At 45.3% G+C, this 15903-nt stretch overlaps 1 protein-coding gene across 5 annotated transcripts in view; it reads left to right on the plus strand.

The window, feature by feature from the left end:
• The first annotated feature begins 11175 nt into the window (after positions 1–11175).
• Positions 11176–15903, plus strand: part of LOC125726433 (protein quaking) — a 56909-nt gene continuing 52181 nt past the window's right edge. For 3 of the 5 annotated variants that reach the window (XR_007388181.1, XM_049002821.1, XM_049002825.1), the window contains exon 1: positions 11177–11971. Coding sequence is in view for 4 of the 5 variants with exons in the window: in XM_049002821.1 (XP_048858778.1) it covers positions 11830–11971 (142 nt within the window). In the remaining variant the exon portion in view is untranslated. Of the gene's footprint in view, positions 11972–15903 lie in introns of all 5 variants that reach the window. The other 2 variants (XM_049002822.1, XM_049002823.1) reach the window with 2 other exon arrangements.

Consider the following 15903-nt stretch of genomic DNA (forward strand, 5'->3'; position numbering starts at 1 on the left):
CTTAGACACCCAGTGTGTTATATTATCCAACACATTTTGTGAGCCACCTATAAATCTACCCCGGTATTAGCTATATATCTGACACGCTCTGTCTCGGTCTCAGGGGTGTGCTGCTTCCTCCGAATGTCAGTGACGTCGCATGATTTACCCAGAACGATGGCAGCACAGAATCTACACCACAATTCTGGCCACTATCCAGGAAACCTGGACTCTTATGGGTTTTAACGACATGAAGGGCGATAAACGTTGGTTGCAGGAGTGCCAGGGAATCTGACGTTTGTCCCAAACAAATGGGACGAACACACTGATACCCACGCTGCCTTCACCTCTACAGCCCTAAGCTCACCGATCGAATGTGGTATTTTATCATGAAAGCTTGAGGCAGGCAGCTACGAGTCTCCGCATGACAGCCTCCTATGGGACTCAGCTTCACTACTGGGACCTAGCCAGTCAAAACCTCACAGTTTCTGCATTGGCTGAACATTGCCTGCACCCCAGGGCGGGGGTGGGGAACACTGGATGATGGTGTCTGCAGGTGTTGGAGGGGGACATTGTTCTGTTAGCGGTCGATCCAGTTTGATGCCGTCCTAATAACAAGTTCCCTAAAGCAATAAGGAAGGAACAAAGTAAGCACCGGCACGCGTCTGTGGAACAGGCATCTCCACCACTGCCCTAAGGGTAAGTCCTGTTTGGGTTCTAGGTTTGGGTCAGTCAGCTGTAGGTCATACTGGGTGTCTGAATTGAGAGGCTAATTCACCAGGGTTCTCCATAAGTGGATCGTGGGGAAAAAAATGTATCGTTCTCTTAACTTGGGAAGTTGTCTTCTCCCATAGAGAGCCCCAGGGGATCTTGGGTGTCTACAAGACCCAAGAAAGGGGTGAGGCCATGGAGGGCAGGGACACTTGAAACTGAAATCCAAAGCAGGGAAGTGCTCCCGTCCCTTGACAAAACTTGATAATTGTCCATTGGAGGTGGAAAGAATTGAGAAAGTGTTCTGTTTGAGTGTTCTGGGGAGGCAGCATTTGAAGCTCCATAATTGGTCTTCACCAAAGGGAAGGAGGACACAGAAGTGATTCTTATACCTGCCATGTAAAGGGTCTTTTTGGAGGCCCAAGCATTACATGTGCTGTTATTAGCCGATTGATGGCACCAGCTGATGCTCTTTGATGTAAAGGGTGGGCAGGTCCACGTGAATTAGCTAGTGTTCTGTCTCTTGCTTGCCTCATAACCGTGTTTAAAAAAACTGGCCATGGAGGTACAGCGATAACGCCTGCTTTGTCATGTCGTCGCTGTAGTGGGGAAGCTTACGTTTCCTCAAATGCACAAATTCCATCAGCGTGCCGCTGAATGTTTTTCTTGTTTGTTTTCATTTTGAATGCCTTGTTATTTTATACAAAAAAAGTTATATTGCCTTGAGGAAAATAATAAATCTTACCATTAACAGCGTCAGTTATCAATGTCAATAAAAGTGAATGTGATGTGGGAAAACGAAATTGCAGAGGCTATGAAGCTGGGAAAATTTGCTTTGGGAGGTTGTGGTGCCAGCTCATCATTGGTTATGCTTCCGTAATAATACCTGAAAATGATTTTTCTGGGACTGTTTTGAGCAAAAGATGATGTGGAACATAGAGTAATACAAGGAACTTAGAAATTCATCAGATTTTGCTTTTGCTGGGTTTCACTAAATCCAAAAGGATACCCCCATAAATATCAGATATGCTCATACGGTACATATTTCTCCTTTTCTTTATTTATCATCCGGAAAAGGAAAGACGAGGAACGGAAGGAAGGCCTACAATCTATGGAGAAGTCCTCTGTGACTCTAAATGCCTGCTGCCTTTCTGCACCAGTTCAGCACGGCTAACTAAAAACTCCGCAGAGGCAGCCTGTGAGTCCCATAGCCCGTTCAGTGCCAGTGCTGGACCAGAGCTGGGTGGGGTTATTATTTAAGAAAGCAAATGACATGCTATCGTTAGCAGAGACTTGTTCAGGGAGTCTTGCACTCTGCATCTCTCATAACTGTTATTTGCCTTCAACACTTCTAAAAAGCAATATAGACAGTTTGTGGACACAAATGACCGCATGCAAAAAAATTCTAAATATTTAAATATCAGTATAAAATATATTTTTTTATATTAAAATGTATGTAATATTTGTATACTGCTTCTGTTTATTGTTTCCTTAACAGAACATTGTCAGCTCCATTGATCCACTGTGTTGTGGGAACAGCATTGTTATGTAACAGGAGCAGATCATCCCCCAGACACTGATACGCCGCGGAGTCTCGATTTCCCCGCCGGCCGACGACGTTTCACTGTTCCAACAACTGTTAGAAAATGTCAGGAGCCCAGCGCTGGCTCGCTGTCTAAATACTGCTTCCTGGGAATGTCGGCGCAGCCGAACGCCTGTGCCATGAAGGCGCCACGGAGATAACACAGTGAGACGTGGCTGGTGTGTCATTAGGCTAATCCTCATTAAACTCCCCATGGTCCCTGGGAGACTGTGGGGAGAGCTGTGATTGGAGGACACTGCCTAGGACTATGAACAGCTGGTGTAGACTGCCCCGCCCCTTGGTTAGCTTTTCCACAAACAGTATTGGGCGGAGGTGGCACAAACTAATGAGCAACCCCGTGTTAATTGGCTTGCCAGGAATCCACCAAGCCACGCCTACCCTGTTGGGCACACAGCATTGAACGGGCGAATGATGAAAGTATGAGTCATGTGACATCTGTACCTGCCACTCTGCCCTCCTTGATTTGTGGATTAGTAAGGAAAGACGATTCTCTGTTTGGACAGAAGTCATCTCTAGACACAATGGCTAAACCATCCCTAGGAGGAGCCAAGTTCAGTTAAGTTCAGAGTAAAGCTTACACATGGTCACATGATGTGGGTCAGACTTGGCAGATGGCTAAGGAAGAAGACTCTGCTCAGTTTGAAATGAGAGGCCCTGGTGTCATAGTGAGGTGGGCTCATGGCCTCATTGGCTCTGGGCTGGGAGGTGGGCTGGGGTTGGCTGTTTCACAGGAATACCAGACTGGCGGGATTACCGGGGGGATGCGTGGCTGCGGCCTCGGGGAGCCCATTCCCCTACTCCGCTGCACCTGTTGAGTCCTTCACTCAGGCAGTGCCGGGGGGAGGGGGGGGGGGTGTTGTGTCCCACTTTAAAGGTACCAGCTATAATAGGAGGGGCAAGAGCATGGGGGGGAGAAAATGCCCTATAGCTGCCCCCTCCCCCTGCCCAAGTGGGATCAGCACAACCTGTGGTACATTCACCTAGCAAAAACCCACTTTCTGCTTCCCCGCCACAGTGAAAGTCTCCCCCCCCCCCCCACCCAGCCATGACCCGCCCCCCCCCCCCCCAACAGGAAACAAGAAAGCAAAATTTTCCGGTCTCTACATAACACGTAGCGATGGAAAGAAAGAGCATGAGAGTATGCTCACAAGGGTAATTTTTTCCTATTATCATTCTGACAGACGTTAGTGGTGGAATTACATGGGATAACGTGGTACTGGTGCGTCTGGCCCCCACCTAATTAAAGAAACATGGCATATACACCCTGGGTGAAAGCTTGCACAAAGTAACTGTCAAAACCCAGAATGCTGGAAATCACACTCATCGTGACAGCAATACCTGGAATTATAATATGAAGCCGAAAGGAACTCTGGGACATGAAAAGAGTGGATAAAGCACACATGGGTACTCAGCAACGCGGGAATAGCACGACTCTTTGACAGGACACCAAGGCATGATTCATATTATAACAACTAACCCCAGTAAACTGTCAAGCATGGTGTAATTGTTGTCATTTAAATCAACTATTCCCAAGTCCCTCTATCTATGATGTCATTTCCTCAGACAAGAAGTGCTTGATGACACTCAGAAAATAGGCTACCTCCCTTCCCCCCCGACCAGATGAATTCAACGGCAATAATTCTTAAATATGGGACTGCTCATCAACAAATCATCCACGGCAATAGGACATGGTTGTCTGGTTGAATTCCGGCAGAGAGCGAGGACAGCTGACATCGGTGGGTTTGCTGTGGATCGGCTGCCGTCGTATAGCGCTTTCGACTCCGGACAGAGAGTTTTTCTTTCTGTGGCAAAGGGAGAGTTTTTTCAGCACCTTTGTGCTGCTCTTTGAAAGTGGCTATTGTGGCGATGCCTCCGCTGGGGAAGTCGGCTAATTGTCTTTGTGTCACTCTGCTCTGCCCCTGTGAGTCACAAAGATGCCCTGTGTTCCTCCCACAGTGAACAATCCCCCCCACTGTTCGCTGCGGCCTCTGGTGTCACCGTCCGCTGCCGCCATGGATGCTCTCGTGCAGACGCTGGCGCATTCGGCCACCAGGCACGCGCACATACATGCAAGAATCGGCATTAAGCTGTTTATGACTGCAGACTCACACGGAACCGCCCATGCGATCATGAATACATGAATGAACTGTCGTGAACATGCACGCAAAACAATTCGCACGGTCGCAGGCACAGAACCGCGCACGCAGAAATGAGTGTGCTCTCACATTTAGCCGGAGAGCCACAAACACACACCCACACACACAAAAGCACATGTACACACACACGTTTAGTTAGAGGGCCACAAACACACCCATGCACGTGAGTATAGCTAAAGAGTAACAGACACATTCACTCACAGACCCAGAAACACTGACTTGTGGTTCATAAGTCACTGTGCCTTAGTAGGGAGCAAGAATACCTTCCTGGCGCCGTAGAGTGGATGAGGAATGAGTTCGGTTATTATTTTCTCCTGTGTCCCAGGACATTTTTCAACCCAGTGCTGTTCAGAATGCTGTTTATCTGCAACAAAGGCTGCCACTTACGGGATCAGGATCAAAGGCACAGGGTCTGCCCCCTCCTGCAACCTACTGAAATTTCAGTTCCATCAAGAAACACACAAGATGCACCGAAAGCGAAACGCACCCAGGTGGAGGCGTTTGACGGACTCGCTGGGGATATTCTTCCTCAAGCTCAGCCCCGTCCGTTTGAATACCTGCACAAATCTGACAGGCACACTGTCTCCTAAATATTACATGCAAGACGACAAGTTAAATAGGATTACGGCTCCAGTACTTGGAGTAAATTACTCCAGTTGTTCCAGTTTACCCTGAAGATGCTATTAATCATTATTTAAAACAAATCCATCAAGTGGCAAGTGAACAAACAAATCTAAATGATAATAACAGAGGCTGACTGGAGCGGAGCGGCTGAGGCCCAGCTCAGCAGAGCAGTAAACGCTGATGAATTCCAATTCATTCACTGTCAGTTTAATGCTCCAGCAGTACGGAGCCCCAGCTACAGCTAATGCAGACACTGAGAATGGCTCCGGTGTAGCACAGATACTTCAGTGTCAGAATCTCTGCACAGTATCTGTCTCTGGCATGGAGGTATCCATGAAAACAGAGGCACAAAGGGTAGCCCTTGCTCTGCCAACATCTGTAAGTCCTAATGGTGCTGGTCCAGCCTGTTGACAACCTGAAGCTCTGAGTCCTGGCACCGTGGACACTCAGGAGTTCACGATACACTGGAGTACAGTGCCCCAGTTGTGCAGAGCTCTCAGTGCCTGGTACAGCATCCTAGCACTGCAGCATCCTGACTGCATAGCGCCCATCAGTGAGGAGTCTCAGTAGCGTAGGTGTAGCGGTACCAGCCCCTCCCACACAGCGGCAGGTTTCCAGGCCGAAAACCATGCAACACCCAGAAGTCCCAGCTACCTCAGGGCGTGGTAATATATGATGTCATATCTCCTTTATAATGGAGTCATTGAGTCAGCTGGGAACAGGGCGTTCAGTGGAAGAGCCAGTCTTAGTCAATTTGAGTGTCAAATCCTTGTCATCTTACTTCTGAAAGGCGAAGTATGCTGAGCTCCCTACCACACCTCACTGTTTCTGTCGGCAGTCATAATAAACCTAAAACGAATCCACTGAAATGCAGCACTGAGGGACATGTGACCCACACAGGCTCTGCGCGGCCGCAGTCGCCCGCTTACTCCTGATGCGAGGAACAGTGGCTGCATTGATTTGTAATTCTGACAAATCTCATTATACCGCTAGAAATGCGTGAGTTCAATTTGGCAGCGTCGGATCAAAGTCTGAAGCCAATGTGACCCTCAGGATTCCATGTGATCTTGAGAGGATGTGTCTGACAAAAGAGGCCTCAAAGGAGCCCCCCCTCACTCCGTCTATCTATCCACTGTGCTCCTACATTACAATATACCGTACAACGCAGGGCTTACATCTACCTCATGTCATGATCTGTAGGGGCATGGCTCAAAATATAGATTTATATGAGATCCCATGACCTATTTCTTTGGAACTTGTCAGATGAAGCTGAAAGATTCGCACCAAGAGTCTGGCGGAAAGGTCTAGGTCCGCTGTTTACAACCCGGATCCAGCGTGGCTACATTGCGGACAGGACTCCTCTCTCTGCCAGCCCCTTTTACTGGAGCAGTAATGAAATGCAGGCTGTCCTCGCAGGGCTCTGTTAATTACTTCTCTATTTATTTAGCGGATCTGTCGGCGGGGGCTGTCCTCTACCAGCGGATTGTCTGACTCCCCTGTTAAATAGCCCACATTCCGATCCTCTGATGCGGAAACTAACAAGAGTTCCGCTTTCATCTCAACTGCGCATCAAATTAGCACCCAACAGATTCCTGATATAAAGAAGCTGGTTACCAAAAAAAAAGGGAAAGAAAAAACGACATCAATAAATAAATAACCTGGATACAGAGAGACTGTGATGGACGGGCAACAGGGTGGTTTCCTTGTTTCAAGAGTGTTTCTCCAGGCTGACCTAAATTCTGCTGCAGCTGTAATCTAATAACATCCAACAACGTAAAACCACGAGGATGGGAATCGCATCCATGTTAAACTGATTTTACGTCAGTTTTATTGTAAATGTTTCTGTTGCTGATCGACCACATCCTTCCACGGGGATGTTCTCGACACCAGCAATACAGGGCAAGGCGTGTCCCAAGGTGTCAGTATCTGGAAAGTCTATTTGGGGGATTCTATCTGTGGTGTTGGGGCTCCCAAACAGCATGTTGCCTGGAGCCCAGGAAAAGATAAGAAACAGGAACTTAGTGCTATTCGAAGAAGAGCTTGCGTCGTTCACTGGTAACACCAAAAAGGCCTTATACTGTACTTTAATCTAACGAGGAATGAATAAAAAATGATCTACCACCACTAATCTGCCACATAATATCTAACGCCCTCACCAGATATAGTTAGCACGCTGTTGCATTTGTTTACTCAACCAGCTAATTCTGGTTCCTGAAGAAATGCTATATTGATATTTTCCTTATTCACTGCGGCAACTGATTTTACTAAACTGCCCCAAACTGTATGTTACTTTGATACTTACCTGTATGAAGAAGCAACGCACAAAACTATAAAAGGTGTCCGTAGCGCTACGATGGCTAAGGCAGCCGGGTGATTAACAACAGTAATAATCACCAAGAGGATGCCGGTGATTCTGCCGGACCACATGGCTGACTTACTCTGGTCTGGGGGTCCGTTGCCATAGAGAGGGCTCAACCTTAGGCCCCCCCCCAAACCGAAGTGGTTCACCCGGCCGGATCTGGTTTCATAAGTTTATAGGGTGCTTTTATTTTGGGCTCTGCGGCATGTGGGTCAGGGTGCCGTCTCTGTGAGCTGGACGGAGAGAGAAATAGATGGATTGAGGAGACGAGCGAGCGAGAGAGAGAGAGAGAAAGAGAGAGAGCGAGAGACGGGGTGTGCTTTCTTTGCCTGGTTTCGGAGTCTGAGGGTGCAGGCATGCATTCATTAACGTAATTCCTCCTCTTTCAACAAGAGCACCGTCACAGAGGCCAGGAGACAGGGTCCCATAAAAACAGACCCTACCCAGCAGTACCTTCAGCGAGGGGCTGGACGGAGGGCTCCGAGCAAGCTGCGTCCAAGCCCATCTGCATGAGAATGGCCCCCAGTGGCCACAAAGGGATGAAAAGGTGCTAGGGAAGCCGGGGACAAGCCCTTCCTGTTCTCGGGGGCCGTTTATTTCAGCCGTTTTGTGGCCAGCTTTGCACATTCTTCTCTGCTTTGTCGAGCATGTTTTCAAGCATTGCCTTTTTAGTTTTACCTTAATGGGAAACGAGTGAAAAGGGACATCAAACAGAAAGGAGCGACTGTTTCCACGATATCCGTAGCCATTTGGTGTTTACAGGCTCCTTACGAAGTAGTAGCAAGATTGCTAAGTCCTGGACCAATTAACCCAAACGTATACTTCAGAAGAATATGCTCCATTAACGATATTTCGCTTTATCAGTAATTTTTTTCCATGTCATTTTAACAAGAGGAATTGTCAAGCTACATGTATCTATACAATTTTTCCTCAAAGTTGCGATTACTCCTTTTCTCTGTTTATCGGCCATGCAGATACATATATGCATTTATATATTTCCTAGATAACAGGACTTTAATGACAGTACATTGACAATGATGATTACGCAGTGTAACTCAAATGTAATCACTCCTCTTGTTAAATAGAGACATTTTCCTCTTTACCAAAATAACCATTTTTTGGTAACGGAGATTTTTTTCCGTTGAATAAACCAGTTCATCTTGGTCAACAGCATTGAACTGTACGCCCGCAAGGTACACGCAAAAGCTTCACTCTCCCGCCATTGCACCTCGTAAAATCGCAATGTTAACAGTGCGCCTCTGACCCAAAGCACCAATCGTACACTGTAATTTCATTCATTCATTCATTCATTCATTCATTCATTCATTCATTTTACTGCAAAAAAATGTCATGCGGAAATTTCACACGAGCCACTTATAACGCAGTTAAAGATCGCATTTCATAAAAGGGATTCTAATCGATCTAAAATAAAGATTAATTAGTTAGGAAACAATACAACATTGATCATTTATTATGACAGATTATTAATTATACTGGTTATTTCTCATTAAGGGGGATAGTCACCTACAGAACCTGCGAAAAAAAACTAATTTTCTTTCATGTAAATAAAATCTCGGGATATAACAGAAATGCTTTATTTGTTATACATCTACTCCATAGAGTAATGGTGAAAGCTGCAAATTTTCCCTTTAAGCAAAATAGGGATCGAAGTAAAAAAACAAACGTTCAGTTGTCTATACTAAGAGATCTTACTCCTTATGTACGCACGTCTTCCACATCACGTGTCTGGTACTTAACTTTGCCCTACTGCTGAAAATACAGATTTAACTGTATAACGACTTAACATGCGGTATCTTGCAGTTTTTACCCACGGTGTTACACAAATGTGCTTATATTTAACGGCACGGCAATCTTAATGTCTCACAGCTAATTCCAGTATTGTTCGCCTGCCTTCACTTTCATAATAAACAATCTCAGAGTCCTCCCAGTAGACCTCCAAAACAAACACACATAAAACCATAAATATCAGAGAATTGTGAAATCTCTGAACTACAGAAGCCTAATGGACTACCTAGCATATGTAGGTCCCATAGTACAATGTTGAGATTATCCTCCTAAACACTTACACAAACACATAAAAGCCCAGCAAACAACAACAGTATAATCTCCTATCAATCCATGGTGTCTTCATGCTGCTATACCGGCTCCTGCACTCAAGAAAAGGGTACCAGTTTGTACCTTTGCTCTTCACTCTGGCTGTACCTTATAATTCTGTACCGTTTAAGGTACAGAAATGGATTCCCCAAGGTACAAACAACATTAATGTACCTGCAATGGTACAAAAATGTTCTTTATAGTCCAATTCTGTACTTAAAAGATGTAGGGTACAACTGGCAGACCCTTGAGGGGCCAGCCCCAGTGACAAGCAAAGGTACAAACTGGTACCCTTTTTCTGAGATTGTGATGACCTCGAATTTGCACCTGAATTGGGTAAAAGGATGTGTTTTCCTCATTAAGGACCACTACTGTGACAAGTGACGCGGCTGCATAATACAAACAGGGAGGAGGAGCCCCAGGGTGCCATTCTTGGGGAAAAGTGCATTTGACTTGGTTCTGATCACTGCAATTTCTGTAACGCATCCAGCCCATTTTGCCATGAACCTGACTGCTCATGATACAGTTCCCATCTCTAAGAACATCCTGCGTCTGATGTTAGCCTGAGGGCTATTGATCTCACATGGCCAGCTCAAGCCGGCTGTTGGTATAGCCTCCGGAGCTGTCCCACCTGGACTGATCCCTCTCCCACCTGTATGGTTTTGCTGCCAATACTCTCCGCTCGTCCCGTCCTAATCCCTGCCACCCTAATGGCTCACTGTCATGGTGCCCCTCTGGCCATCTGTCTCTACTGACGCTCCACATTCATTTCAAAAACTGGAGCTAGGCTGAAAGGCCGGCACACTTCCCAGAGCCCCGCCTATATGCTCCTCTGGGCCCACAAGCACAGAGCAGCTTGTCTCCTCACTTGCTGTTTCCCCTTCCTCCTTAAATTTGTCCCGAGCCATTGAATTAGGTACCGGTCAGCTCCTGGGTGATGGAATCATTCATTTGCCTCATCCTGTATTACCTGCCATTCTCACCACTTGAAAATCTTCTTAAGATGTGTACTGATTTGGGCCAAGAACCTGAGCTTTAATCTGCAATTATTATGACTGATCTGATGGTACTTAATTAGAATGCTTCATTAGCTTAAAGTTTCCTTGGTTAAGAACATTAAATACTCCTGGCTGCTGTTTACTATTCACTAAAGCTGTGAATGAATAAGCAACAAGTCATAAAGCCAACAAAAAAAGTATTATCCAGACTCATTCGCTGCGGTTGTCGCTAAACTCGGTCTGCCAGAAGACCGATTTCCACTTGCCACACCAGATGAAGCAACCCTCCGTAACTTCATGCATTATCAAATATCCCGGGAGTATTTTACTTAAAGTGACGTTTTATTTTCAAAGCAAGAACGAATAGAGACGAATCCTATTATAAACAATGCTTGAACGACGCGCAGACTTCTGTGAGAACTTTTATTATTGCGGATATCTTTAACGAAAAAGTTTCGCTGTTTTTTTTAAGAAAAAAAAAAACAAATTCTGATAGACGTCCCAACCGCAGGTAACTCCCTCTATCGCGTATCAGCGGACTTTCAGCGCCGTCAGACGACATGTGTACGGGCGTTTTTTTTTTTGAATATGTGAATGTGTGTGTCTATGTGTGAGTGTGTATGCGTGTGTGCGCGTCCCTCCTCCCACACTCGGCTGCAGAGCTGTACAGATGATCATGTGCTTCGAGCCCAGGCGAAGCAAAGCGAGACAGTTGTTAGAGACCGAGAAGCCAGCTTTCATTGAAAAGCTCCGTTATCGAGAGCGAGAGATCGGGGAGATAGACATTTCCAGTACGCAGGCAGACAACACACACCGTAAGCCCTGGGGAACTCTAGGGGAAAAGGGACATTCAAAGGCCTTAAGACACACGGTGAGAAGAAGGAGAAGACAAATTTTATTGAAGAATAAAACATTAAAAACCTTGGGCACTCGGGAGTTTATTTTTCCTTCTGACAAACTTGTGGGATTATAAAAGGGCACATTTAATAAGAAGACACTACCTCTTCCCCCTTTTTCGTTTTCTTTATTTTCTTTATTGTTTTTAATCTCCCCCTGGAACCGCTGACAAACGGAGGAACAGAATCGCAGCACTGTGCCTAAGAACTGATATCTCTACTGGGAGGCAGAACGGCTCTGCGTTGGCTGGGGCAGACAGGACAGCGAGTGGGAGAGACCCGTCGCTCGCGTTTTTACTCTATTTTTATATTCTATTTATTAATTTATACTACAAAGTATTTATTTTTTCCTTATTGATTTTATTTGGGGTTGCGTATTTTTTGGAATATGGTTGGGGAAATGGAAACGAAGGAGAAGCCGAAGCCGACCCCAGACTATCTCATGCAGCTCATGAACGACAAGAAACTGATGAGCAGTCTGCCCAACTTCTGCGGGATTTTCAACCACCTCGAGCGACTGCTCGACGAAGGTAAATTACGATCCGTGTGCGGGAAAATAAGGCGTGAGCAGAGGAGATAGGATCAGGACAGAGGGGCATCGCGAGCGGATACACCGATGATTTGAAAACGTTTCCACTCTTTCCCTTTCGTGCAGACGTATGTATATGTGACAGCTTCTGTTTAACCTACGTTTAGAGCGGTGATCGTTACGGACGCGTGACTTCTTGAAAACACTGCAAGCTGCTGTATACACCTTCGTTTAATTGGCACAAATAAATAAATAGCAAGTTTCATGCCGTACTAAAATCTCGTGTTGACGGCTAAAGCAATGCAGGGCACTAACGCAAGACCACACGACGAAAATGACGGTGATTTCATTCGATAAACCACGTACTGAAAGGACAAATATCACATCTCCCGAAATAGTTCAGGCAGTACATACATACATATTTTGAAAAGATTTCTTAGACTATGGCTAAAAGGAATTCTGCATAAACATAATCACGTATTAATTAAAATGTTTATGTGCAAGTTAGCAAACAAATCTGATGCAACAATAAACAAACATAATTAATAGCATTTCCGTAAGATAAAATGTAGCTAGCCTATGTCTTGGAAATATCGACTAGACAACGACTGAGCCGGATTTATAATGATCGACATGAAACAGAATATTAAGATAACGTATAAAGATAATGTCAAACTTTTGTGAAGAAAATCTTAATTACATAAAGGGGCTAAATGAAATGTTAAAGCAGTAATTTTAAAATGTTAATGCAGGTTTGATTGTTAGTGTTATGTATTTTCCTCTGTTTGGCTTAATTAGCTGATTAAAGACCATTTTATGCACACGACGACAAGTTCGAAATTTAGCTTATAAACGAACTGTCTGCTCGCATATACAGAAAATATCCTGTTAACTATGTTACGCAAAATATGTCCACCGCAGACCCTGGGGGGGTCTTTCTAGAACTGGCCTTCCGCACACTGCTAAGGGTGGGTCTACCGGATAAAACTTGTGGATAAGAGATCTCTTGATGCAGAAATTTGGAAAGATAGATGGGGCGAAGCTGGACTGAGCACCAGGGGGCTCCCAACAGTTCATTCCGAACGCTTCTGCTTAAAGGGAACCGAGAATTGCACACGGCATCTCATTCTATTATTACTTTATTAAGCCAATCTCCCAATAAGCTGCGTAAAACTCGTGGTCTGTTGAGAGCAGTTAAAACCCCATTTTCTCGCTGTCAAATGCTGCCAATTTAGCAAACGACTTGGAAAGATGCCCCTCCCCTCCAAATCTTCTCACCCTTTGCTCCAAGAATAGCATTTAAGTTATTCTCATTCTGTCTTTGCCTCGGGGGGAAAAATGGCGTATTAGGGAATTATTTGAGCAAGCAATGGCCCTAGTAAGTGAATGGAAAGAAGTGGAAAGTAACAGCGGGATATTCGAATGGGGAACAAGTCGGGAGTAACTGCGCAGGATTTTATCTTGTGGTTGTCACAGTAAAACCCCGCGGTGTGAGGGATCCACGGGAATGAATCCCCCCCCCCGCCACCACTCCCCCGGACGCTTATGTGTTACTGCTATTACGGTGTGAATGAATCATTTGCGTATGCCCTGGGGCTGCTTAAAGGGGAAGGGCGCTGTTGCTTGATTTGAGTAAACAAGTAGGCCTATATGTATGCGGAATATTGTATATTTTTTACATTTACGTTTGACTGATTCAAACTTGAATTGCCCTTCATTATTATCGCCATGGGTCGCACTGACTTGTTAAAATATACACTGGGGCTTTGTGCTGAATGTTAAATATTTAGACAGCTATAAAGTCTGCTATAAAAAGTTATGACAAAAGGAGCTCCAGCTCTTGTTCTTGTGGTGGAGAGGTGCTGAGTGCGCTGCAGGGGCCCACAGGACATTTAATTAATCTCCTCTTTGTGAATGCAGTTCAGCGGCAAAGCGGCCCCTCCATGCCCTGCTTCGTGATGTCGTTTTCTCTGTTATATGAATCAGTGCTGTAGTGCTCTCAGGCGTGAGGCCAGGGACTATGTCAATGAATGGAGGAAGCGCCACACTAGGGCAGTGTCTAATCACGGGTGGCCTTGCTCGTGAGTTTCCGTATGCCATTTCAGACACCGGGCTTAATATACCATTTGTGCAGTGTGCAAGACGCCCTCTAATGACCTCGGCCGGCTTGCATGTGACACATGCTCAGGGGTTGCAGGGATCCTTCTCAAAGGATACGTGATATTTACACACACACACACAGACAGACACACACACACATGGGTGGTAAATGTTCAGTCTGAGTTGGTTTACTAAATGCCCATGTCAGCATGTCCCAAAACTGAGCACATGATCAACACAAGAGCAACGGAAACCAGACACAGTTCATTTGGCCTTTTCCAGAAATTACTTTTTGGGTGGTTGGTAGCTGCTGAATAAAATAATCTACAACAAAAGAGATGTAAGAAGGGTTCTGTGGTGATTACCTGGCACCCTTATGAAAATAACTCGACAGAACTCACATGTTTCACTTCTCCTTTGTTTGCTTCTTTGAGTTTCTGTGCTGTGCACTAGTCACACCAGAATTTGTACGAATTATTCGGGTAAAATGAGACAGTGTCCTGGAAGGCGTATCAGCCGTTACAGGGAGTGTTTTCAAATGTGATCACTCCTAAACAATCCCAGAGTCAGTGAAGTCAGAGAGAACAGGAAAACACACGCATGCATGTGTGTGAACACAGCTCTGTAAGGGTGACTTTGCATGAGGGTGGTTTAAGGGGAATCTGTAAAAACACATGCTGCGAGTCTCTGGTTGTTGGCTGACGGAGATGCATGTGGGTGTGTTTTTTTTGGCATTTCCTTTAGGGTTTAGCATGAAGCACATTGACTACATGGGCTCTGGCCAGTGTGTGTTCGCCCGGCTTCCGTTATGTCCAGATTACAGAGCGGTTCAGACACAATGGTTTCACTTCCAGCACCCAGTTTGCCTGACTCCCGGCTTTGAGCTCACATGTGGAACAACACAGAAAAATGCTTTTTCAGCTGAGCCCTGCACAATGAATGTTCCCCCCCCCCCCCCCCCAACCCATGTGGTTTGTGTTTCTGATTGGTTGTGTGTCCTGTGATGGTTTTTGTGGGTATGTAAGTGAGAATGAGCTTGCACCCAGAAATGAAGTTAAAACACACCTTTCGTTTTTCCATTTTGGATGAAACATGGCATTCAGAGTTCATTCTCTGAAATGATTTAAAGTACAAGGCAGCCTTGTGGTGTCAGAATAAGGCATTTGTGATATGCATCCGATGCAAGGAAATGTATAGTGAAATGTGGTGCTATGAAGTGAACGTCACATTTGGATGTGGAACGCGGGTGGATCCCATTGACCATTCAATGAGGAGAAGGCCATTTTAGAATGAATGGAAAAAGGGGCTAGTGCAGCTGAAGATTCACTCGCCTTTTTCCTCATAACGCGTCTCATTTTTCTTTCTCTGTAGTCCCAGGCTTCTGAAACTCAGCCACCCAGGCCCATTTTAAACTACACACTGGCATTTGTCTTTGCCCTCTGTATGTTGAAGACAGCACTGCATTTACAGACGTGTTTTGGTATTCTCATGTTGTATTCCTTAGCTTGTATTCCTAACCCAAAAAAAAAGGCCTTACAGAATACAGATCCTGGCACCTTAATGATACTGATAATATGGAAAAAGAAACTAAGATAGATTTAAGAAAATGATTTAATTCATACCATTGCTTATATGAGTACTCGCTTAAGCTGTAGTTCAAAGCAGTGGTGATATTTATCATCATCATACTCATTATTGTCATTATTAATATTTCATTGTAATCACTGCGGTTACTGTCTCCTGGAGAATGGTCAGTCTGCTTGAAAACGCCAAGCAGGGCTAGACATTTACTTAAAAATAGAAGTGAAAAATGTCTCAGTGACCTTAGCTAAA

The sequence above is a fragment of the Brienomyrus brachyistius genome, unplaced genomic scaffold, assembly GCF_023856365.1.
Source record: "Brienomyrus brachyistius isolate T26 unplaced genomic scaffold, BBRACH_0.4 scaffold71, whole genome shotgun sequence".
In the NCBI taxonomy this organism is placed as follows: domain Eukaryota; kingdom Metazoa; phylum Chordata; class Actinopteri; order Osteoglossiformes; family Mormyridae; genus Brienomyrus; species Brienomyrus brachyistius.